The sequence below is a fragment of the Salmo trutta genome, chromosome 22 (genome assembly GCF_901001165.1).
Source record: "Salmo trutta chromosome 22, fSalTru1.1, whole genome shotgun sequence".
NCBI classification, from domain to species: Eukaryota; Metazoa; Chordata; class Actinopteri; order Salmoniformes; family Salmonidae; genus Salmo; species Salmo trutta.
The window spans coordinates 16,994,106-17,020,374 of record NC_042978.1 but is presented as its reverse complement, the minus strand read 5'-3'; the positions used below and the strand labels follow the sequence as shown (position 1 = coordinate 17,020,374).

At 41.6% G+C, this 26,269-nt stretch overlaps 1 protein-coding gene across 11 annotated transcripts in view; it reads left to right on the top strand.

Moving 5' to 3' along the window:
• The window catches only part of LOC115158238 (CUGBP Elav-like family member 5), a 268,535-nt gene extending 251,121 nt beyond the window's left edge, over positions 1-17,414 (top strand). For 7 of the 11 annotated variants that reach the window (XM_029706938.1, XM_029706936.1, XM_029706930.1 and 4 more), the window contains 6 exons: positions 3,401-3,566; positions 9,928-10,134; positions 12,836-12,928; positions 13,850-13,993; positions 15,558-15,722; positions 16,616-17,414. In XM_029706938.1, coding sequence (XP_029562798.1) covers positions 3,401-3,566; positions 9,928-10,134; positions 12,836-12,928; positions 13,850-13,993; positions 15,558-15,685 — 738 coding nt within the window. In that variant the 3' untranslated portion in view covers positions 15,686-15,722; positions 16,616-17,414. Of the gene's footprint in view, positions 1-3,391; positions 3,567-9,927; positions 10,135-12,835; positions 12,929-13,849; positions 13,994-15,557; positions 15,723-16,615 lie in introns of all 11 variants that reach the window. The other 4 variants (XM_029706940.1, XM_029706939.1, XM_029706931.1 and 1 more) reach the window with 2 other exon arrangements.
• The last annotated feature ends 8,855 nt before the right edge of the window (positions 17,415-26,269 follow it).

Sequence of the window (26,269 nt, the reverse complement as noted above, 5' to 3'; positions counted from 1 at the left end):
GTTGTTGTAAAGAAGCAGTGTAAATACGTGATAAAGCAGCTACCCATTATTTCCTGTTGCCTGTCAATACACATGGAGCATATTTGTACACAATTTGATTTGTGTCACACTTCTCTCATCTCAAGCCATGTGTACATTCCTGAGAACAGCCATTTCAGCTTGCTGTTTCTGAAATGCTACATGCCATTTCAGTGTGGGAATGGAAGGCTTGAAGATGTGTGACACTAGAGGCACAACATCACCAAAGAGTGTGTATTAGATTGAATCGGATAAAAAGGAATGGTTTAAGAAAACAGTTATTTTAACTGTGAGCTAATGGTGAAGGTGTGTGTGTGTGTAGGTGGATATACAGGAGGTGCATGGTGAGTGTACTCCTCACATCGACAAACATCGCCCCCTGTTGGAACTAGTCAGAATATACAGTATATAATTGGTCCCATTCAACACAACCCAACCCAACCCAACACAAATCAGGAAACGATCAAACCTAAAGTGTTTTACAATAAATGCAGCTATATCATAAAAGAGAAGAGCTTACAAGTGATATTGAAATGATTTGCCTCTACTGTACCTTACCAACACCTTGAGCGATTGCATTGCACAAGCAGGAACTATGCACAGCCAATAACAAGGAGGATGTGTTATATTATGCATTCATTAATGGTCACAAATATAATAAATGAGAGAAAATTGTTATTTAGATAAGGCTACTGTACGGATCTTGACATTTCCTAGAAAAGTACCTTATAAGTGGGACACCCTCCCATACCAACTGCCCAAATCTTCATCAACACACACACCAAAATGATGAAACATGAAACAAACCCTATTAAAACCCCACTAAGGAAACACACCATAGCATGATGGTAACAATTGAAGCCCTTAAGCTCAGGCCAGGCAATTGCAGTGGACTCTATTGTCTTCAGGTTCTCTCTGCTGGAGTGCACACCAGTCTGCAGTTTCAGGCAATCTGCAGGTCCAGGACCTCAATAACTGGGGTCTTCTCTTTCACTTGCTCCATTTTCCCCCCCCTCCCTCGCTCCCCCAATCTTCTCCTCCTCCTCGTTGCCCGTTCAGGACTGGCTGGAAGGGTCACATGTGACAGTGCTGAGAGTCAGCGAGTCACAGAGCAGTGCTATAGAGATAATTGCCATGTGATAGAGGTGATTGCCTGCTGGCACCAGGGGAGAATAATGCCATCAGGTTGCAATAAAGAAGCAGATGCCTGACACTAAATGGATGCTGTAGCACGGGCAACTTTTTCCCTGCTTCTTTTCTTCTCCCTTCGTTTCTTTTCTTTCCATTTCAGAGCGAGAAAAGGTTATGGCCATGATGATGAAGATTCAGTTCAATGCAATTTAGCTCTTTGTCTGCCACAGACATTTTGCTATCTACTGCCAAGGATAAATAAGAAGAAATATACTGTAGCAATGGCTTTTGAATATGGATGAAAGTCTTAGAAAAAAGAAAAACACATGAATAGTAGAAAATGACTGAATATCTCTGTCAACACTTCCAGTTGGTGGACAGAGGCTTTTTATCAGAGCCAGTTTGTATTACCCACTTCATTCCAACATAATTACATGCTTCAGCTTCCAATTTGCTGCATTTTAATTCTGAAAAAGCATCACTGAATGCCATGTTGTTATCCATGACAATCTGGCAGCTGGCATGAAGGACTGCATTATCTATGCATGTAAAGTCACAGCTATACGGAGGCCTTCTGCCTCAGTCTGTTATTCTACCATCTAGGCCTGCTACAGCTTCCATCAACTTGTATAGGCCACTGGCAAATGGGTTGCAAGGTTATTAGAGTAAGCCCAAGTCCCCAACTCCTATTGAAAGCAGGCAGAAGATCCTGAGAGGGGGACAAAAGCCACTGACTTGTGTGACAGTATGCTCTGATACAGGGGCCAATCAGATCAGAGGCCTTTTACCCCAAACCTCCGACCCCAGTCTAAACTTAATGAGGGTATTAACACCATCTCTATCGCACACCAACCACAGCTCTCACACTGACTTCTTCTCATTGTTTGTTTTCTTGGTCGTGCTTTTTAGTTCTCCTTGCCGCCCCTTTTTCCAAACCCCTAAAAGCTCAATTTATCTTATTCCGAGCAAAATGGATGATCCCCATTTGTCATGTTGATAAAATTATGCAAATGACAAAAGGAGTTAATAGATAGCGGTGGTAAGGCATGTGGCTAATGGATGAGGTGCCAGCGGCGCCCGTTTTGTGGCAGGACAGCCGCTTTTAGGTTACCTGACAGGGGCATTGAGGGAAAATAATTGGCTTTTCCTATCCAGGGACTCCATGCAAATACAGGGAGAGTGGCATCTTCTGCCTCAGCCGCACAATATCGTCATTAACATCAGAGCTAGCTAGTGGCGAAGGCATTTGATTTCTGCTTAGCTGAGTCAGACTGGGGGTGCCAATCCACTTTCTCAACAGGACGGAGGGCGCTGTGGGATATTAAACAGGAATGGGATTGTCCGATTGTGTCCAGGTTTTTCATCCGCATACCTGCATTCCTTATCATGAAATAGATGCCCTACAAAATAACATTGATTTCCCAGATAAACCCACTGGTCCAGAGGTTGTAAACACCTTCGTACAATGATGGATTTTCTCTGGAATTAGGCCCTCAGTATCTGAGACGGAGTGCAGAAATACTAGCCGTGTTTGTGGGTATATTCTAGGCAGTATTGGATAGAGAATGGGTTTATCTGTGTGTTCGTGCTAAGTGGTGTCAGCCTAGTTCTTTATCACTGTGTCCAGTGTAAATGGACTGTCATTACAGGTTGCTGCTCGTGACACGCCAGTGGCACCGCAGCAAGTTAAAAAGAGCCCAGCGACCGGAGCCACAGAGATGTCACTGCCCCTCCACTTTACCTTACACAACCTGAGAGGGACACACAGAGAAGTTTGACAAAGGAAGATAAATGCAATTCAATTCTGCCTCTGAACTTTCCCAGGTCCCCAGAGACAGGAATAATGTGCACATGTCAATCCGTTGATTTGAATGAGCCCAACAGACAGCTATTGAAAGATTCCTACAGCTGCTGACAGCCCTCTGACTGTGAGGATAGACAGATTCACTAAACATAGGTTGACAGACTTTTTCCCCCTCCTTCCTTTCTTTTATTCCGCTCTACTTTCCATGCACTATACATCCATCAACCCCATCTATACCTCCCTCTACTCTAACTTTCCTATGCTCCTCTCTCTCCCTCTCCCGCTCCGTCTCTTCCTCATCCTTTCTTCGGTCCCTTTTCTCTCTCTCTCTCTCATCTCTCACTTTATTCTAATTCTTGCTCACCGCCCATCCCTCATTTCCCTCTCTTCTCCCTCCCTCTATACTAACCTCTCTCCCTCTCTTCTCCCTCCCTCCTGTTCCCCCAGCTCATGCAGCAGCAGGCAGCCATCATGGCAGCGAGCCACGGGGGCTACCTGACGCCCAGCATGGCTTTCCCCACCACCCAACTCCACCAGATGGGGGCACTCAGCATCAACGGCCTCCCACCCAACTCCATGACCCCGGTGTCTGGGGAGTTCCATCAGGCACTGGGTAAGCAATGCGTTTCATTCCCTTTGGGTGAGTGTGTGTGTGTGTGTGTGTGGGTGGAGTTTGGGAGATGGGAGGAGGAAGAGGGAAGAGAGAACTCAGACTGCAGCAAGGCCAAGAGAAAAGAGGAAATGTAGTGCCTACCGATAATCCAAAATGATTCCCGTTGAAGAAAAATGAAAAGAAAAATACATTTGATGTGATTTGCATATTTATGTTGTGTATGCAGATATATTTTGGTGCGGTAAATCGAATCGGGAGCATAATAGATACGTTTACAGGTACCGGCACTAATTTCTCCTCCGTCTTTTGACCTTGTGCTTTGAAACACTTGCACAGGATCTGCATGCACTTCCCTCAGTTTTCCATTACAAACGGCCCCATCATTCTATACAGACACATTACAGGGAGCGCAGCAGAGGACTTTGAGATAGCTTACCGCATAACATTTGCTTATTCAGCAATATTTCATTTTCCGTGAAACTGAGAAACCCACAAGATCCTCTCTCACAAAGCATGCATCAAAATGAATAATACAAATTCTAAGTCTTTGTTGTGTTTATTTGTATATTTCCCCTGACATTGCAGTATAGTGAGTTTGGTAACTGTATAACATTAGAACTGTATAGCTGTGAGGGAATCAAGTCAAGATTACGCATCTGTCTGACATGACCCATTTTAATGCACCTTTACGTTCTACTCTGAAAATCTATATCACAGGTTAGAATGGGTTCTGTCAGTGACCATCTCTCTCTCTCTCATGACTTAATGCATGTATGTATATCTGATGGAACATGCCAATATGCACATGCTGTGTACTGTATATATGCACTAAGTTGAGCGTTGTAGTGGTGGAGGCTGGAGAGGAGCTATTTGTCAAATATTTACAGTGACATTTTTTTTATGCAAAGTGGCCACTTTTTTTTACACAGGTAATCAATCAAAGACAGTGATTAAAAGTTTAGCTGAGGTGCTTCTTTTTTGTTGGCAATACAGGACAGAATTCCACTGCATCGTATGTGTTGTGTTCAGTATTTATACTGAAGCGTGACTGCAGTATAGTACTACTGTGATGAAAGACCAAGAGACAGGATCACCACATGCACTTCATACGCACACATTGTATGGACTATGTATGCAGCAAATACATAATACTGATTTGAAATATACATAAGTGCATAATCAATACTGAGCCATATCAGATATTCATTTCATATACATTTAACCTTTTCAAAGGGCTTCCTAATACTGCACCACCTTGTTCGAGAGAGCAATCCACTATGTTATAATCATAAGAAAAATAGGCTTTTGCAGGGGGTTGGAATCAATGGCTTATCAATCTGCAATGCAAGGAGCTTAATGAACTGGCCTTTGGTATTGAAAAGAGCTCACCATGGTGTGTGTTCCCTCTCAGAAATCCGAGAAGCGCTGAAATATGTCTAGCATTTGACACGCTTCTGTGTAAGCTACAGTCTGCTGATTACTTTTATTATTGAATCCAATGCATTATTAATCACTGTAAGAGAGAGAATTTCCAAGGACTACAATAAATATGAAAGGAATTTTGATTCCATTCATTGGAGTCGGTGCTGATAGGCAGCAGACTGGTGTATGTATGCAACAGACTCCCCTTTCACATGTCGACTGGTGCCATGACTTATTTAAAGTTCATTGAAGGAGCACATAACAATGCTGGCAAGGCTGTCTGTTTAAGGGGGCTGAGAGCCACTTAGAGACTTTGAGACTCATGCAGTGAATAAGTGGAATAATTCATTGTAATGTTAGAGACATGCTTTCATGTTCTTTACTGATGCTGGCCCACAAAGTTGTCTCATCGACTCTCCATATCTTTACACAATGCATTGCCACTATACTTAGATATGTCAAAGAATTCAGCAGTGCCAAATATGCGGCTTAGACATCAAATATAGAAAAGTTTTAGCCTCCATGTTCACAACCTTAGCCTAAATCTCCTTAATAACCCGAAGAAGTCCATTGGATGATGACAGGCGCCTCGCTAAGTCCCACAATGCAGTGCATGAATTACCATATATTACAAACAGTGTCGTAAAAATGACCATTCAAAGCCTGGCTGATCTTGAGGTAAACGTGGTGCATTACCCTCTCTTTTAATGATCTGAGTCACCTCTGTGCACGCCTGCCTATCACAACATAAAGCTTGTGCACCACAGCAGAAAAAGTTTAAAGTGGCAGAAATGTTAAGGGGTGCTTTCTGAAAACAATGAAACACCCATTTGATCAACAGATGTAAAGCATTTCAGCTTGATGGCGTATAAGCAGCCTGCCAGATGGTTGACTTGATTAGAGCATGTATCCTTACAATGATGCATGATGATGCTTTTTGACAATAATGTTCAGCAGGTGCACTTCCTGAGCTTCAAGAGAAACAAAAATAAAACAACAAAAAAATGCCGATCCCAGGGGATAGATAGGGGGAGGGGAACGGCAGTCCTTTGTTAGGTCGATCACATGACCAGGAAGTGTGTAATCAAAGTCACAATGTTACGTTCCAGAGCGCTGCTCTACATGGGCTGAATACATCCATTACATACATATAGGGTCCTGCCTAACCACGCTCCCATTCAATTCAGCCCTGATTGTGTCATTGATGGAAGTGGGTTTGGATTGGGGTCAAAAACATGATGCAGGACGATTCCACAGAGTGACTAATGCCACAGTTGAAGCAAATGAGCTGTTTGACATAGTGTTTGTGACCCCCTGAAGGGCTCTGAGCAGCACCACGCCTCAGTGGGAACGCCTGCCTGCCTGGGCTCAGGGCGACCTCACCTTGGGTAGCTGTGTGTCACGTTAGCCATGGGATACCAGCTCAGACAGAATATCCCCTTTGGCACAAGCCACATTCATCCTACCAGGGTTGCTGCGTACAGACCACTATATTGAATCACATTTTATACAATATGTACCATATATAGTCTCAGCATCATCTAATAGATCTCCATTTTGGACTTTTTCAGGACGGACTTTATCACATTAACATGGATAACACCTTTTAATGACAAAAAGTACTTTTCAGTATTATTAGTAGTTCTCTTGGAGTCTTAATCTACACCCATTATAACATTTTAGACCTTTCTTCATTAACGTTTGAACAACCAGAACAGTTTGAGTGCAGTTTGCCCTCCGAGTACAAATGCACCTAGTTTTTGAATCAATAAATGAAAACATCTGTTATGAATGCTTATTTCTTGCTTCGCTGAGAGACAGTCCTTGTGTTCATAATGACTGTCCTGCTCTCCAAAATGGGTCCAGTGCTCCTTGTTGATTTGAATATATAATTAGCATAATAAATACTCTTATGCTTCTTTCTCAGTGCAATCACAACAATTTTCCCAAAGAACAGACGGTAATAATGTAAATGTAATTATGCTTTCATAACATAAAACCAAGTGGAATATGTAGTAGACTCACTTCATGGTATAATAACCTTAGAAAGCTGACAGGTAAGACCGAGTTGTGAAATATAAGCAATCTCTTGACCCGTAGTATCCTATTTACCCATTCTGGAGTGCAAAACAACATGTCATTATTATGGGACAATGCATTCAGTAAACAGGCATATGTAAACAGGCACATGCTCGTGTGTGCATTGTAAACACGCTATGAATATGATTTTCACAATGCGAGGCTATATGTCCACTGGAGTATAAAATGAAATGTCTTGTTATGTATGGCACCGTACGGAGTACAATATTTCTCCTACTCCAGCTAGAAATACATTTGTTGAGGTCTGCTCATGTTTAAGAACATGATATTTGAGCAGTAACGGTAGTTCATGGGATGGTATTGTTGTGTGGAAAGTAATATGCAGGAAAATGAAATCAGATTCTCAGTATATTCTTCGTAATCCACTTATGCCTTAGTACTGTATCTACACACATGTTTTTGAGCAGTTTCGGCCTCTTCTCCTCAGAGCTGAGTAGCATTAATTATTAAGTGTGCTTGCTGAAAGCGAAGCACAACTTTAGAAACGGTTTATACTTAATAATTATTATTATCATTATTATTCGCCTCCCATTGCCACCTGTAGGGCCCAAACCGTTAAAGCTACCAACACCAAAATAACTTGAAAACATGCAGACTGGCACTGATGCTTCAAAAAAAATCATAAATCTCAATGCATTTCAGGTGCCATAGACTTGAATGGGAAAAATTCTGGTCGCAACTAGTCTTCAACCGTTTAAGCTAGAAACGCCATTCAAACTAACATGTGTAGACTGGTCCATAATAGTGTGCTTCTATACAGCTTTTTGATACCATGTATACTTTTTGAACTATAACCGTTTAAGATGTGCATAAAAGCTCCAAAGATTTCAAAGGCAAAATTTGGATACACCACAAACTGACTCAACTTAGATGGCTTCAACACAGCTTTTTGCTTCCGTTTCTACATCACAAACTATAACGCTTGTTGTATCCCCATTCATTTCAATGGTGGAACGCAGGCTTCCACATTCTAAACTGAAATCATTGCTACAACACTTTCAGAATGTATCCCCATTCATTTTGAGAGGTTAAAAACACTTTTATTACTCTATTATTATTATTATGAAAATGATTATTTAGTGAAAACCCATTGATACCAGGGTCTCATTCCCAAGGGTGCCCTGATCATAGTAATTCATTCTATGGCTTATGATGATATAGTATTCACTCTAGCCTACTAAACTAGCCCACTATAACCCACTATAACAACTATACAGCTACAAACCACCCCAAAATATGTCACTATAACTAACCCATAGCCTATGAAACCACTATTACTACCAGTACTACTACTTCAATTACTACTACTACTACTACTACTACTACTACTATTTTACAACCATAAATACGATTTTTCTAGTTTGAAGCTGTAGTCCCTCACATTACACTTGGACATGACTCCCTGCAGCTGTCTCCTCCATGATCCACTGGGCTCTCTCTGGCGCCAAATGTCCCCAACAAGCATCATCTCCCACCCTGTGACTTTTAGAATCTCCTTTCTCTGGGCTCTTATCACACGTGCGCTGCGTCTGCCTGCTGACCCTGAAGCACACGGCGGCCACGGCCCACTGCTAAGCCTTGGAAAATGAATTTCCCTGATGATGGAGAGGCTGCATTATGGCGCGGTACAATAGAGTGCGTGTGGTCGGCCAGACTGGCTGTCTGAACCCTCAGAACGGGGAGCAGCAGTCTCCTGGGCCCCGCCAGAGAATGGGCCAGAGCTGCAGTCTAATTCATCACAGTTCTGCAGGAAACAAGCAAATGCAGGGAGCTTAAAAAAAGGAAATGGTGCAAAAGACACAACAGCTCTCGCCGGGACCCGGGCAATTCCCCTGGTCACAGCGGTTGGCTGCATGAGTGTCAGGCTCCCCACTGCTTAAACTGTGCTCCGAGTGCGTGGGTAGTCTCAGGCTGACATGGCTCTGTGCAGGTTTTTCTGTGTGTGAGCCACAGCCTATTTACCAAGGCATTAGCATTACTCCCAGCCATGCAGCATAGCATACCCACCGTATGTATCCATCCCTATGTGGACTTTTCTTTAGGGGCTCTTTACCGAGGCGGACAAATTGCTATGATGGCATGCCTGAGGGTTTCCGTGACAACAGGCCTTTCTGTCCAATCCCGTCTTGGCTCCAGATTGAAAGGTGGTCCCCAGGGGGCCCGTTTCTCAGCGAGGGCTGATGCTCTACCACGGAGCAGCCTTTCAAAGTAGCCATCATCCATAGTGAGATCCTCCTCAAATGGACTCATTCACATTCCGCCCAAGATTGCACACTTTCAACAAGAGGCTGGTTTAAAATTCATCGAACGAGAGAGGAGCATCCAATTCTATTCTAACCGTGAAACATCCTGCAACCGTGTGTGTGTGTGTGTGTGTGTGTGTGTGTGTGTGTGTGTTATGTGCTCATGGTGTGCCAAGCTATCTGATCTTTTTCATGATATATAAAGAGAGTAGGCTACCCGCGTCCACACTGAGTAAATGTTTCACTGTAATCTCCCCTATCTCGTCAGAATCTTACTGGAGTTGCATAGCGGTTTCATCATCCCGCTCGCACTCGGAGCCAGCAGGCTATCGCACAAACACTACAGACAGGCTCATTTTTCACAGGTTGACTTCCCAGTGATCCAGCGGGATGTGTCACCACCAGCGCCTGCTATGTGACAGTTTCGTGTAGGAATCCTGTCCTTGTGATGGAGAGGATGTGTAGCGAGCAAACGTGTGTGTGTGTGTGTGTGTGTGTGTGTGTGTGTGTGTGTGTGTGTGTGTGCGTGTGTGTGCATGCGTGTGTGTGTGTGTGTTCGATAGTCTGTAAAAGTTAAAATGTCCTTGTCTCGGCAGGCCTTAGCTCTCCACCAGCCAACATCACCACTCCCAGCATCGTCACTCCCATCGTCAACGGCTTCACGGGCATCCCCCACCATCAGCCCAACGGACATCCCGCCGTGGAGACCATGTACAGCAACGGCCTGCCGTCCTACTCCACCCAGAGCCCCACCGCCGCAGACACCCTCCAGCAAGCCTTCACCGGAGTACAGCAATACACAGGTAGGCCTTATGTACACACTGAGATAAGACCTCAAGGCTCATACCAAACTGAGGTGCAGTAAATGAATATGATGCATTTTTTTGTAGCATGGTAATGAAACCCTACACTACTTTCTTACAACACATTTGCTACTTCATCTCTACCAGTTAACATTATGTAAGGGGTAATCAACGAGGGGCTATGCATTCTATGTGAAAATAATGAACGACGTGGAAGGTGTGTTGCACGACTCGTTAGCAGAGTTGATTATCCCTTTCATACCATGGCTATAATGCAACACATTTGCCACTAGGAATGTGTTAATTTGCCTGTAGAAATGTGTTGTTCAACATCTACTGAGGTAGCTAGCAAGTTGAATAGATAGCTACAGTAGTTGCCGTGGTAACCAAACAAACAGACTCACTAGTTTAGCTAACCAAACCACAGATAGGACAATGAGCTTTAGTTGTAAAAAATCTTTCACCAAACCATCAGTTCTAGCTTGCTATTATGAAAATCGAATTCAACAATGCCAATAATGTTTTCAATTCGGCTCAAACAAAACATGTAAGAATTAATTATAGCCATTGATTCTACCATGCTGATATACCGTTCATTATAGGGAAATAATGCACGCTCTAGAATGCCCTTCAAGCCAATCAGAAACTAGTATTCAGCAATGCCATGGTGTAATTAAGCAAAATGCACGAGGGGGCGTGGTATATGTCCAATATACCATGGCTAAGGGCTGTTCTTATGCTCGATGCAACGCGAACCCCGAGGTGCTTATTGCTATTATAAACTGGTTACCAACATAATTAGAGCAGTAAAAATAAATGTTTTGTCATACCTGTGGTATACGGTTATAGATACAGCCAATCAGCATTCAGCCTCGAACCACCCAGTTTATAATGCAGATTATACCATGGAATTGTTTAATACTTGTTTCTGATTGTTTTGAAGAGAATACTAGGGCGCTCATTATTGCCGTATAAGGCATGGTATATTTGCACGGAAGAATTCAGGGGCTATAGTTCATTCTTACATGTTCTATGTGTGTGCTGCTTTTGAAAGCAAAAGTCGAATTGAAAACTTTATTGGCATTGTTAAATTCGATTTTCATAATGGCAAGCTAGTACTGATGGTTTGGTTAGCTAAACTAGTAAGTGTTTGTTTGGTTACCACGGCAACTACTGTAGTAAACTCGCTCGCTACTTCAGTGGATGTTGAACAACACATTTCTAGCGTGTCGTGCAACACACCTTCCACATAGTTCATTATCTTCCATAGAACGCATAGCCCCTCGTTGATTATCCCTTACATGCTACATTTAAGTGATAATGCAGAGAAGCCGGTGATTGGAGGATATATTGCACGGTCTTTGAAGGCATTATCACTTTTATACAACGGGTTACTAACATATTCAAATAATGATTGACATATTCTCATTAAAAAAAACATTATTTTGATGAATTCATACTATTTCATCCTTCCACGAGATATAGTCCCGACACAGATTTAGGGCTGCTACCCAAGCAGGCTGGTCATTCGTTCTATGGTTCGGTTGCAAGTGACGCGACCCAGTCGTTAAGTCTTGTTGTTCTGTATCTATGGACCCAGTCGTTAAGTCTTGTTGTTCTGTATCTATGGACCCAGTCGTTAAGTCTTGTTGTTCTGTATCTATGGACCCAGTCGTTAAGTCTTGTTGTTCTGTATCTATGGACCCAGTCGTTTGTTCTAAATGCCATACTGGCTGGTAACGTTCCTATTCCTTGCTTGCTAGCTAGCCAACTACGGAAAACGTACAGTCACGTCAAACAGTGCAGCCAGAATAACAGCAAAATAGCTGCATTTGCGTTTGTTAAAGCTGCTTTCTGGTGACATTTGGATACATCCATAACAATAACAATTATGCGCGATTTCGCCTGGCATAGAAGCTGTGCTACCTTGTCAGGACACTGTTGTTCAGAGGAACTAGCCAACAGCACAGCTAACGCCAATCATTTTAAACTGACGCAGGAAAGACTGCAAACTAGCTGCATTTTGTTTCATTTTACCTGTTTTCTATTCGTATTTCTTTGTATGTATCCATAAAAATGATGCCAGCTGATTCATGATTTCGAGTGGCTGAGAAAATCTGTCTGCTGTCTGTCTTGTCCCGACTCCAGACACTTTCATTACTATGGGACAGCTGGAGATCGAATTTCAATATTATTGAAACAATGTTGCAAATGTCAGAGACAGACAGCAAGGTTTATACAAATCTCAGCTGTTGAAAACCAATTGCTAGTCTAACAGAAATGAGAGATAATGTCTAGATGCTTTTTATAGTGGAGATCAAGTTTATAAATTGTCTGGCTGGGCTGATGAGACTGTGGATTGCGCAGTGAGATGGAACATAGTAAATAGGCATTTCAACGTCATAGCTTTAGCCAGTGGTAACTTGTGAAATAGACACCAGCTGGAATGCAGTTTTAACCAATCAACATCCAGAATTATACCCACCCATTGTATAATGAATGACAAACTGCAATACTGTAACTGAAAGCATACAGCAACGATAATAAAGATTACTATAATAAAGATTGTTATAAATATTTACACAAATAGTTTGAGTATTCAGTGATGACCAAACCTACAGCAGTGCTGACATGCCCCCTTGTTTATTTTCTCCATAAACCCCCTTGTTTCTCTCTGTGTTTCCCCTTCAATGTGTTGTAGCTATCTACCCAGCTGGCACACTGACTCCCATAGGCCAGACACTGCCTCAGCCATCACAGGTCATCCAGCAGCAGCAACAGAGAGAAGGTGAGGGTGAGAGAACAATATTACTAACACTATTTTACAACTATTGTACTACACTATTATAAATAGTTAAATATTCACTGTTATTGCTTCATTGCAATATGGTCTTTCAGATTTTGGTATTACACTTTCCTGGTAATATTGTGTAGGTGTTATAATGCAGTGATTAAATGTTCCCTTTTTAGAAAGTGTTACATAGTACTGTAGCTGCATGAAGGTATTATCTGGGGGGGAAAGAAAAGTAATCAAGCATCATCATCTTAGCATCTTTGCATGGGATGCAGTCTAGCAGGATTGACTTTAGCTTTAACCTTTTCCAAAAATGTAGACTACATAGAGATTACATTTGAGCATCTAATGGTTGATTGCATTGTGTAATCCATTGACTGGTTTCAAACACATTTATAGGTCACATCTCAATCTGCTTAGTTGATTGTCCTACACAGCATTATGATGACAACCGTGTGTAAATGTCATTTTGGTTTCATTATTTCTAAATCATTACCAATCAGTTTTTCCTCAAAGACATATGCATTTATTATTATGTAGGCCATTGTCTTGATTAAAGGTTGAGATGTTTGACTAGATTAGATGCTTGAATAGAGGTTTAATGCTCCCCGCTCGACATCTCCACGAAAACACATCATCAAGTCGCCACCTCAGTGATGTCATGCCGCCACACCATGCAAAATCAAATCAAAGTTGGAAAATTCACAATTTGTATTTGTGGTGGTAAACACAGTGTTGTTATTATTTCAAGATAATGTTACAGAACTCCTAACAAATGTATTTATTTGCCACTCCATTAGTTGTGCTTCTCAGATCTGTTTCCCGGCCAAATGAGAAGCAGTGGGTCTGGTCTGCAGGCAGCGGTAAACAAAGCAGTAAATAGGTTTGATTGTGGTTTCCATGGTTTCTGTGTGTTCGCAGGGCCTGAGGGCTGTAACCTGTTCATCTACCACCTGCCACAGGAGTTTGGAGATAATGAACTCATGCAGATGTTTCTGCCTTTCGGGAGCGTCATCTCCTCCAAGGTCTTCATGGACCGAGCTACCAACCAGAGCAAATGCTTCGGTGAGTTTTGTAATGGAGCTATAGTACAGTAGGTCATAGAGAGAAGTTCTATGTTTGTTCTATCGATCAATCTATTATCTTAAATATCATTTCATGTATCGCAAACAAGGCAATCTGTACTTAAATATTTACATTTTTATATATTATCATGATAGTATGATTCCTGTGCTACTTCAACAAAATGTAACTTTTACATTAAACAAGTTGGTAGCCTATATTTCCCTTCTTATCTTACTAAGCATGTCCTTTGAGTTTGAAAAGCTTTTAGCTATTTTTTGACAGCAAATCTTGGGAATACCATGTATGTAGTCACAGTCCCTGTGCCACTGTATTACTGTGTGGATGTGAAATTGACCTGAAAACTCATGTGAGGGCTTCTGCTGTATCAGCATCCAGATCACCGCTCTGTTACCCCACTACTTCCCAATACCCAGGGCGCACTGGGGCTGATTCACACGCCAACCTGGCCCTGGTCCCACTTGGCTCTGCCAACCCACAGACCAGACCTGCCTTTGGGCTTGAAAAAAAGTGGGGATGAAGGGAGGGGGGAGAAAAAAGGAGGGTAAGGCAAAGGACAATTATAGATCAACATTTGTTTTCAATTCAGGGAGCCGCACATCCCTGGGCAAAATTGATTGCCGCCCGGCTCTCAGGGGGGACTTAATAACATATAAATTTGCAGTATTGACTAATACACTATGCATTTACAATGTAATGTTAGGTCTGGGGACTGGGCTGCTCTGTAGGGTAATTAATGTAGAAGGCAGGGAGAGGGATAAACCCAGACTGATGGTGCAGGGAGAAAAGCTGACATTAAGAGCTCCCCTTAAACCTGCTTTAAGTCCACATCCTTCCCTGTTATTCGTGGCAGGGCCGGCCTAGGGCACCCCTCTCATCCTCTCCGCCTCCCTCTGTCCCCCGTAACCCATCCCCCTAATGGGGCAGCGTAGGCAGACACCTCCCCTCCCAGGTGTCAGGGGACCTGGGGAGGCTCCTGCTGTTTTTCCATGGGTCATCGACTGTTCCTAATGACACTATAGGCGCTGGGGAGTGCATCAACCGGAGCCACACTCCACTGCAGTTTCTGGTCATTGACTTTCAAGGCTTTATTTTTACACTTGATGGAAACAGGATGCTCAGCATGAGTTTGGACTTGAGTGTCTGGCGCGGTACGCATGTGCTTCTGCGTCGGCCTGTCTCTATGTTCGCCTGTGTGGGTTCTGCTTCTCTGTGCAAGTGGAACAGCCACAATGGCATGCTCATTGATTTATAATCAAGAGCATTTGATAGTGTTTGCACAAAGCTACATTGAGAAGCAAAATGGTTCAAATGACAGGAAATGTTAAATATTGTTCCAAATATTACTTTCGTTCCCATCAAAATAAGCCCTTTGATATAATCTGAGATAGTCCATGCATAATGCTATTTGATTGAGCGAGTGCATTGTCTGAAATCTTTTATTTGTTTCCTCATAATTTAAGTCGTTGGATACTTATTTGGCTACTTTTCCATATTGACCATTTTAGCTTTTAGGCTAATACACTTTTCCTGTCTTTTCTCCTAGGGTTTGTGAGCTTCGACAACCCAGCTAGCGCACAGGCAGCTATTCAAGCCATGAACGGCTTTCAGATTGGAATGAAGAGGTTGAAAGTCCAGTTAAAACGACCGAAGGATGCCAGCCGCCCTTACTGACACAACCTAGCCCTCAGTATTCCCTGCAACAGCACAGGTAAGCCCAGTGGACTTTCTTATAGACTCAGACTTATAGAATGCCTGTCAACTAGAAATAGGATATCTGTCATCATGATAGACAAAGATAGATTGATTTGCAAATGTGGGCTGGCTTTCTCCAAACCAACACACTGATATCATGGACATAATTTAACTATTTCAACAAAAAAGTAAAATCTATTCATCAAGAAATGTCAAACATTCAAATAAAATCAAGCTAGATCTAATCATGGCTTTGTTGGATTCTAGCTTGAAACTTACTTATTCATGTTACCATACTAGAACTTATTGATTACTTTACATGTATAAGGAATATATATGTTGGGGTCAATGGAGGGTGAATAGGAAGGTGGTGTATGGAAAGTTACTGAGTGAGACATGGGGAAGTGCAGAAAGTTTATATTCTGTTCAAACATGTTATTGTTGAACATCAATGATCTTAAGGAGGGAGGCAAAGGGCAACAGTCTAGTTTCAGTTCCTGATAAGGCAGGCCAGCTGTGGAACTAGGGAGGAGCGAGGAATTTGGCTCGAGGTCAAGTCAACAGATGAAGTGAGAAAAACCTCTGGGAGGGGTGCCAGAGGGGCCCACCCCAACGACTGTCCAACTGCCGTCCTATCTCATACGCACACACCTCCATGCACATTAAGGTTCTTTCATCAGGCAGGGCCATGACTACACCAGTGAGAGGAACCAGTTAAGTTCCTGACTAGCAACAGAGATGTATTGGCTGTAAGGAGTTGACCCTGCCTAATAGGACGTAATAAATACCTTGTCTTTGCAGCTGTATGACCCAGTATGGTTTAATAAATCTAGCTTGAGCTTTCTTCAGAGTCCAACTGGATCATTGTACCAGAGCTTAGAACCTCACATTTTGATCTCTATTTTTTAGGTTTTGAGGACAACTGAAGATATCTTGGAGGAGTTCAACTTTTTTTCTTTGAAAACAAAAATTATGTTTAAAAAAAATCCACACAAGGAATTTTCGAAGACATATCAGCATTTACTTATGAAGAAGACGTAGGCTATTGCAATGATGAAGAGATTGAAGAAGGTGTGAAGGAGTTGGCAGCAGCTACACCGAAGGACTTCAACGCAACAAACTGCACAGTGCAAGAAATACAAGAGAAGTAAAAAAAACTGAAAAAAGATGTGAAACTTTTCTTGTTGAGACTTGAATTGTTAATTAAGCAACAAACAAACAAAAAAGCAGCAACAACAAATAGATTTCTATATACGTATTATATACACATATATATAAAGAAAGAGGCGCTTGTGGCTTTTACTATACTGGATAAATGAGGGTTAACACTTGAAGATCAAGAAAAACAGTGGAAAAAAAGAAGCTATTCTGTCCCACTGATGGACTTTCTTTCTCTTTCGCTCTTTCTCTTATTCTCTCACCATCTCTCAGCAAGCGCCAGACTATGACTTTCTGGGGTCACTGAGGTTTCCATTAGCTACAGTACAACTGAAAATCTTTCACCCCTAAGGGACCAAAGGACCAAACATTTTTATTGCTCTCAACAGTAATATAATATAGTATTAATGATACTAATACTACAAACTACTACTAATAATGTTACAAGTTAAAACTTAAGAAGAAACTTACTAGCTTCAGGTTGGAGCAGGAAAAGGGGTTTTTCTTTTATTTTCCTTTTACATTTATAGCTACTGGGTTTGAGAATATTTAAAAATAAAAAAAATAAAAAAATATTTTAAAAGCTATACTATTTTAGTGGACGTAGAATATGTGGATTAGAGATTGTTTCGGGCATGTTCAGATCTGCTGTTAGCAGTCATCATTCCAAATCTGGACTCATCATCTTGGACATATCTCTCTAGTAACTTCTCTGTGTTGAAGGAACAAAGCAACTCTGAGTAGCTGCTCATAAAGCGCCACACTGTAGTGCCAAAAGATATCCCGGAAATTGTGTCAAACCAAACATTCAAGACATACAGTGTATTGAACAATATTTTCAATCTTCTGCTGTTTCTAGTCCCCCTGTCAGCGCACTGCGTTCCATTGTGATGTATTGTCCTTGTAGACCACCATCTTTTTTTTATTGCAGAAAAAGGCATTCCGTGTCAGGAAAAAGCGAGGCAGCGTCATTAAAGCACTGATAATACAGATAATCTGACCATAAAGCACAGCTGTAAAAGTGCCACCCGGTAGTGTGGATACGGAGCAGTAAAAGAGCTCAACATCTTTAACTGGTTAATAAAATATACAAATTACCCTGACAATGGTTATAAAATTGCCAACCAGGCGTTGCAGTGCCTACTGGGTCCTGCCCCCTACCGCTGCCAGCTTTCTCCAGCTGCTCTCTGCAGGGAGGGGGGGGGGGGGGGGGTCCTCCCTGCTCAAGCACATCTCTTTTAATAGGGACCATCAGTTTACGGGGACCTGAGACCTAACTCGCAACATAATTAGGATAATGCTAATATTGATCAGATGGAGAGCAGCACTGCGGGGCACGAGATACACAATCAATTACACATTGGCATTTCGAATGAATTGACTGACTGACAGAGTTCATTTTTCACACAGTGCATGCATGATAAATGCAGCAGCACCTTGCCCCCTTCTCTCACTGCTTCAGGGAGGGCCTAGACTGACACACATGTACTGTGGGCCTGTTTGTGACTACGAGACAGAACGCTATACTTTTAAACACATGACATATACAGTGCATTCGGAAAGTATTCAGACCCCTTGACTTTTTACACATTTTGTTACGTTACAGCTTTATTCTAAAATATATTAAATTGTTATTTTTCCTCATCAATCTTTACACAATACCCTATATTGACAAAGCAGAAACAGTTTTTTATTTTTTTATGAAATATTACATTTACCGAAGTATTCATACCCTTTATTCAGCACTTTGTTGAGTTACTTTTGGCAGCAATTACACTTGAGTCTTCTTCGGTATGACCCTCCAAGCTTGGCACACCTGTATTTGGGGAGTTTCTACCATTGCTCTCTGCAGATCCTCTCAAGCTCTGTCAGGTTGGATGGGGAGCGTTGATGCAAAGCTATTTTCAGGTCTCTTCAGAGATGTTCGATGGGGTTCAAGTCCAGGCTCTGGCTGGGCCACTCAAGGATATTCAGAGACTTGTCCCGAAGCCACTCCTGCGTTGTCTTGGCTGTGTGCTTAGGGTTGTTGTCATGTTGGAAGGTGAACCTTCGCCCCAGTCTGAGGTCCTAAGTGCTCTGGAGCAGGTTTTCATCAAGGATCGCTCTGTACTTTGCTCCGTTCATCTTTTCCTTGATCCTGACTAGTCTCCTAGTCCATGCCTCTGAAAAACATCGCCACAGCATGATGCTGCCACCACCGTGCTTCACCGTAGGGATGGTGCCAGGTTTCCTCCAGACGTGACGCTTGGTATTCAGGCTAAAGAGTTCAATCTTGGTTTCATCAGACCAGAGAATCTTGTTTCTTTAGGTGCCATTTGGAAAACTCCAAGTGGGCTGTCATGTGCCTTTTACTGAGGAGTGACTTCCGTCTGGCCACTCTACCATAAAGGCCTGATTGGTGGAGTGCTGCAGAGATGGTTGTCCTTCTGGAAGGTTCTCCCATCTCCACAGAGGAACTCTAGAGCTCTGTCAGAGTGACCATCGGGTTCTTGGTCACCTCCCTGACCAAGGCCCTTCCCCCCCGATTGGCCAGTTTGGTCGGGCAGCCACCTCTAGGAAGAGTCTTGGTGGTTCCACAGTGTTCTCGGGGACCTTCAATGCTGCAGACATTTTTTGGTACCCTTCCCCAGATCTGTGCCTCGACACAGTCTTGGAGCTCTACGGACAATTCCTTCAACCTCATGGCTTAGTGTTTGCTCTGACATGTGCTGTCAACTGTGGGACCTTATATAGACAGGTGTGTGCCTTTCCAAATCATGTCCAATCAATTGAATTTACCACAGGTGGACTCCAATCAAGTTGTAGAAACATCTCAAGGATGATCAATGGAAACAGGATGCACCTGAGCTCAATTTCGAGTCTCATAGCAAAGGGTCTGAATACTTATGTAATTAAGGAATCTGTTTTTATTTTTAATAAATTTGCAAACATTTCTAAAAGCCTGTTTTTGCTTTGTCATTATGGGGTATTGTGTGTAGATTGCTGAGGAAAAACATTTATTTAATCCATTTTAGAATAAGGCTGTAACGTAACAAAATGTAGAAAAAGTCAAGGGGTCTGAATACTTTCCGAGGGCACTGTATCATTCCTGGAATGGAAACAAATAGTCCGTAGAGTTTATTTAGCATAGCGGCAAACAATGAGGTCAAACGGAGGAGCAAGTGTAGTGTAGTCCTTCCAGCGTGCCTGCCTTCCTGCCTGCTGTAGATGGGACTTAACTAAAGAGCAGATGCAATCTTTCCGGTGGGAATAATAGCACACTGAGAGGAGAACTCTTACACCATGAGGAACAGCTTGGCTTTAGCAGCCTTAGGAGGTCAAATTAAGAGCAAAATGATCCATCAATTAGACTGCAGCAGGCCTGACGTTAAGTGTAGTTACTGCAGCTGCTGCTCAGAAGGGGAGTCACAAACAGGAACACAACAACAAAACAAACTCTGACACAGACAGCGTACTATTAGCCTGAAGAACCAATAATGTGTTGTCTAATAGTTGGCAACGCCTATAGCCAGATGGAGCCGATAAATGAAAGAGTATTAGTAAAAAGTAAACTGTTAAAGCAGTACAATATACTATTCCTATGAAATATAAACATGTTTTACCCTAATGATATGTTTGAGATGAAATTGGTTTGCAGATTTACGTTGTAGCAGTATTTCTACTCAACTCTATTCCCTTTTCTAATTTCCATCGCAAAGCCATTCAATCATCATACTCATTCTCCTCTGACGCCGATCCATCTACCACTGAGGAAAGGCCTCTATCTCCTCTCCCTCTCCCCCTCCCACCCTCTTTCTATCCCCCTCCCTTTCTCTCTCCTGCTCTCTGAGCACTGCCCTGTGCCCTGCTCACTCTGAATATTTAGACGCTGTTCTTTTCCACCACACATCCCGTCTGTCTGATGTCTGGCAAATGGCATATCTGCTTGAATGACTGGGCAACAAACCATCTGAATGAGAATTTGACTGCGAGGGTGTGACTGAGCAAGTACCAGCATGTATATTTAGTGCTCTCTGAAGAGTTCTGAATGTAAGCCTCAGCATTGAAACCAAAAGGACAATGCATACTAAACTTGACCACTGAAAGCTACAAACGGCTGGAGTTCTTATATGCTGTCAAAGTGCTGTAATGGCTTTATCAACATCAGAGTTGCCAAATCTCAGCCGAGTGCGTTTATAAAGGGACAACCTATGTTTAATTCCTCCATCAGACATTAAAATGTTCATTTTGTAAAGCTAAAAAAGGAAGAAAAGCCAATAGCAGATGACGGATTCACGATATTCATATGCAGCAGTGCAAATATGTGGTAGTAGATGTTTGATGACGTATTAACAGTTGAAATATTAGCACATTAGAGAACAAGATAGATTAAGAACATAATGACAGTTTTTTTTGTTGCAAGGTAGATATTTACCCGTATTTGCCAAACGTGAACAGCGTCTCTTCATGAGTTACAGTGGTAGGTCCCCTCTGTTTATCCTCCCCTGTCGGGACTAGCAAACCTTAGTAAACTGTGATATACAGATGTGCCCCTAGCATCTAGAGCCTTAGTCCAAAAAGCTTTTCTTACACAAATTTTACTGGAGGGATTATTCAATTATTAAAATCAAATTACATTTGGACTTTAACAACAGCTTGGGTAATACAAATTAAAGATGGCAATTGTGGCTGAAATGTAATGCGTTTGAGAAATGAGAGGTAATTTTTATGGAGGGGTAAAAGTTAAGAGTACAATAATTGCAACGGAGGCGTGTGGATGCAGACTGTTTATATCAATTCCAGTATTATTTGCCCACATGGGGTGCGAGTTTACAGGTGCTGTCCTGTCTGATTTGTAGGCAACAGCAGTAATTCTCATTGCACTAAAATTTAAACGACGTGCTCGAGCCAGTGACATGTTTTTCAGTGTTTTCATTGTAGTACCATTCTGCCACGTTCATACCTTGTCATTCCATCTCTCTAACCATGATGGTCATTCAATCTCTGAGCATGCTCAATAGGGGGGCTAGGGGGGGTTAAAGATTATAACTATGGTACTACTCGTATTAACAATATGATTCTTTAACTATGGTTTGAATGCTAAGGATAGTAGCTTATTATAAATATGAAATCTGTATATTATGGAAAATCAGCACAGGACCTTTCTTGGGGTATTATGGTGGGTGGAATTGGGAGGGCTGGGAGGGGAGGGTTTTTGCTTTATAAAGATGTTAAACTTCTGGTTTCTCAGCACAAAGCATACAAAAATATATAACAAAAGTATTGAATCTGTTTAGTAGACTTTACTGACATGTTGTGGGGCAAGGGAAGCATTTCAGTGCTGTTCTCTAGACCTGGACCAGAAAAATGCTGTTTACAGGTTTTTTCAAAGAGGAGAGCTCCACCTATCTGCTTGATGGGCTCAGTACAGCATGGTTAACTGAAAAGGGAAGCAGTACCTTTTTATATATAAAAAAAAATTAAATATGTGTTCTGTAATAGCCTGAGAAACCAAACATTTTTTCCCCGTTGAAATTTCTTGAATACTTGCTGCTTAGATTATTTCATATTAATGATTAATGATTTAATGGTTTTATAATTATTTATTTGATCAGGTAAGGAACTTGATATTTAATTATGTATGTGTTTATTTATTTGTTTATTTAATAGTTTATTTATTTCATTTGTATTTATTTATGTTATTGTTCTGTTAAGATAAGGTGTGTATAAAAAGAAATGCTTATTGGGGCTTTTCTCTTTCTCTCCTTTTTTTCAATTTTACAATAAAATTTCAAACTGGATGTTGCATTCTCATGTGTAATAAATGCATAACTACACCACCAAGAAGGGGAGTCGTTGCACCAACAGCTAGGTGTCCATCCCTGTCCTGAAGGCATTTTATGTCTATAAATGTTGCAACCTTTTTCTTGGAATATTTCTAGGGTAATTTTCTAGGTATAGGGTAATTGAGTGTGCGGAAATGGCCATTATCACTGATGGCCTTATGCCCTTTCAGCACGTTACCATCAGCACCAATCACATGCATTCTTCAGAGACACGCCTCCAAGACCTTAAGAAAACAAGCTCACATGATAATGTGTGGGAAATTAGGATGTATCTGATAGGAATCTGTTCTAGAATTCACAGTGTAGCATAGAGCCAGGCAGTAGGTGGGGAAATGTATTCATTGTATACTCATATAGAAACCTAATGAGGCAAGGTGTAGAGTGATTGAAATGATCTGTCATCCTAGAGACTGTGGACCCAGTGCTCTGCTATTTAGTAGGTAACTTCTGATTGTATGGTTATTGGACTTAACCTGGGGATATGATATATTTGGGGGAAAATTTGGATGGGTAACAATAACCGGAGGGAATGATGATGTGTGTTTGCAGGAACAAGTCAAAATGATTGTGTTACAAATAAAGACACTCATAACATATACATTACACAGGCTATCAGTGCAATGTATACAAATCATGGCACATTCGTGCAACATTGACAAAGAGTAGAGTATATCCTTGAAAATATACCATGTCTTAGCAAGACACAAAAAAATAAACAGCTGTTATCGCTGACTTGACACATTGGCCTGTGTTTTAAAAATCGTTGTGTTGATGCATCAAAAGATGTAGTGACATTAACAGTAGGGCTGGGTTGCTATGGTAATGAATGAAGGAAGAACATTCTGAAGAGCAGGGGAAAAAAGGCAGACCAAAATTAGAACCACTAGCACATGAAATAAATTGGCCCAATTCCAATAAAGTGTGGCTCTTGGTCAGTGTGCGAGCCCGGCAGTTCATCTTTATTATCAGTTAATGAAAATCAATCCCCCTCCTGATAAACTCTTATCTCCACGGCCTTTGCGGGCCCGTGCGCAGGGAGATAATAAATTAGGGTAATATTGCCTTTGATGAGGGAGTGAATTGCAAATTATTGTAACTTTCCAAGATTTATGATGCAGGTGCTTCATTTCCGAGCAGGGTTTTTCCAGGCTCCGGGCTGCTGAGGTGCCATTTGTTAAAAGTTTGGTGACAGCCGTTAACAAAAATATACACTCAGCTGTCCAGGTATTCTCTAATGTGGCTTGCCTTACTGTACAGTAGTGCAACTACCACTGCAATGGCATGCATTGGTTCTTGCTTAGGAGGAAGATGCTTTCATGTTACACACCCAGTAGTGAACGCATCAGAGATACTAATAGACCAAACCTAGGGGAGGGTATGTGTTTATTTAAGTAGAAATGTCAATCATCCTTTATATAAGTTCTCTCTCATACCAGAGTATAGTTTGATATGTAGGTCAGTAGCCATGCTGCATCAGATTGTCTGTTTGAGAGACATGTTCAGGTTCCTCCTGTCATGTCGATTATTGAAGAGACAGAAACATGGACTTGGTCAAGTATAAAAGCCTCTGTTTTGAGATAGCTGGGATCATCCAGAATCCCCCTCCCCACACACACCTTCCACCTACAGCAACTGAACAACATGTTGGATTATGTTATGCTGTTCTGTTATAGAGATCTATGCCACAGTATCTGCATGTGGAATTACAAATTGCTCTATCTTACACAGGCACAAACCAGGTCCACAAACCAGGCCCTGAATGCATAAGTTGGTTAACGTTATGCACAGCACACACCAGCTTCCTGCCAGTGATTCATGGGACGACAGGACGAGATGTGATTTAATAGGCCATGAAAAACGTGTAGAAAAAAGAATACAAACCTGAGCAGTGAGAACCAGCCATACCAGCCGCTGTCCACAAAGCTATGAAAAAGGAGTTCTACTCTGTCATATAATTATTTATTCCTTACATTTACAATGAATGAAGAGAAAGTGCCTATAAAGAGGATCGTCAATGTTTACAGTGAACGCCAGCATTTTGGCCTTTAGAAAATAAGTGCTTGGAATATATTTCATATACAGAGAGTCTTGCGCCATCTTTTTCAGTATAATCTGGACCGAAGAGAATATCACTATATCAACAATAACATAACCGGTTTAATACTTAAACAACACTATAATACAAAGACACTTGACAGAGAATATTCTGTTGACCTTGTATAATGCAGAACTCTATATCCTTATCAAGGCCAACTCATTTCAGTCCTACGAACACCTTGAATAAAGACAACCATCAATCTAACTATTTAACAATCAAGGAGAGGACTCACATAGCACTATCTATTTATCTTGCCAACTTCTATATTAATATCAAATTAATTTCTCCAGTGAGAGTATCAATCACTCAAGGGTTTGTTCTCAACTCATTAGCATTTTAATTGTCCTTGTTTACAAGGGAAAGTGAAGGGAGACTGGTTGTAAAGAGGGTGGATGATGGCCAATCTACAGTACCTACAGTATCCTTTATGTAATGTAAGCCTACATACAAACATGTACCATTCTTAGCATACAATACATCTATTTTAAAGGAACATGATTTTCAAGAAAACAATTTTGTAAACTTGGACTCTGAAAAATATTTATTTTAAGATTTATGACTATCCTCTAAACTAATTTGTGTACTGACTTGTCAGATGTTTCAATATATCACGTTTCCCCTATTCTAAGCCCACCCTCAGTGCCCACATGTCAGTTTTAGTGGCAGTTGTCATGCTGTCACTGGTTCTCCCAGATGAATATGAATCAGGACAGGACCGAAATCTTGAGTTTGTTTAACACCGCTGGGCAAATGGAACTTTCATCTCCCCCACACCATGTTAACAACCAAAGAACAACATGGACCATATTAGCCCATCTATTTCTGGAATAAAAAATGATAAGACAACTGAAGTTGGAGGGTTGACAAACGTCATAAAACCAGGAAGGGCTGTATAGTACAGAAAAATAACTATTAAAGCGGCAATTGGAGCTATATAGCCATCAGCGTGTTAACTAGCACTCTGCCTGCTCGGCTGCCAAGACAAGATTGCTTGTGACAGGTTTTACCACGGCCGCACAATTGCTTCTTTCTATTTTCTCCCCTCCTCAGACGATATTAAAAATAAGGGTGATGAACACTCAGCCCAAGAACACATGATTTAGGACATCTGGCGTGTGTTAAGAGAATAATGATAAATGTGGATAAAATGGTGACGCATTTCATCATTTTCCTGCCCATCTCCAAACCCTTGTGGCTCATTGGTGTGTCATCTGAAATGGGGACACTAGTATAAAGCAACGAACGTGTGAGAAAATCGCTTACTTTGCGAAATAGATACTGAAATAAAATACAGACGGGGCATGCTGACTAGCTAAATGGGAACTGGGACCATGCGTGTATTGCATATCTAACAGTGTCCTGTGCTGTCTGTGCTGTCTTTCTTGTTGTTTTCAAGATATTGTCAAGCACAGGTCAAACCTTGTTAAAGCCTAGTATGGCAGGCGAGAGCAGACTCACTAGCCAGCCCAGCATTGAGCTAAC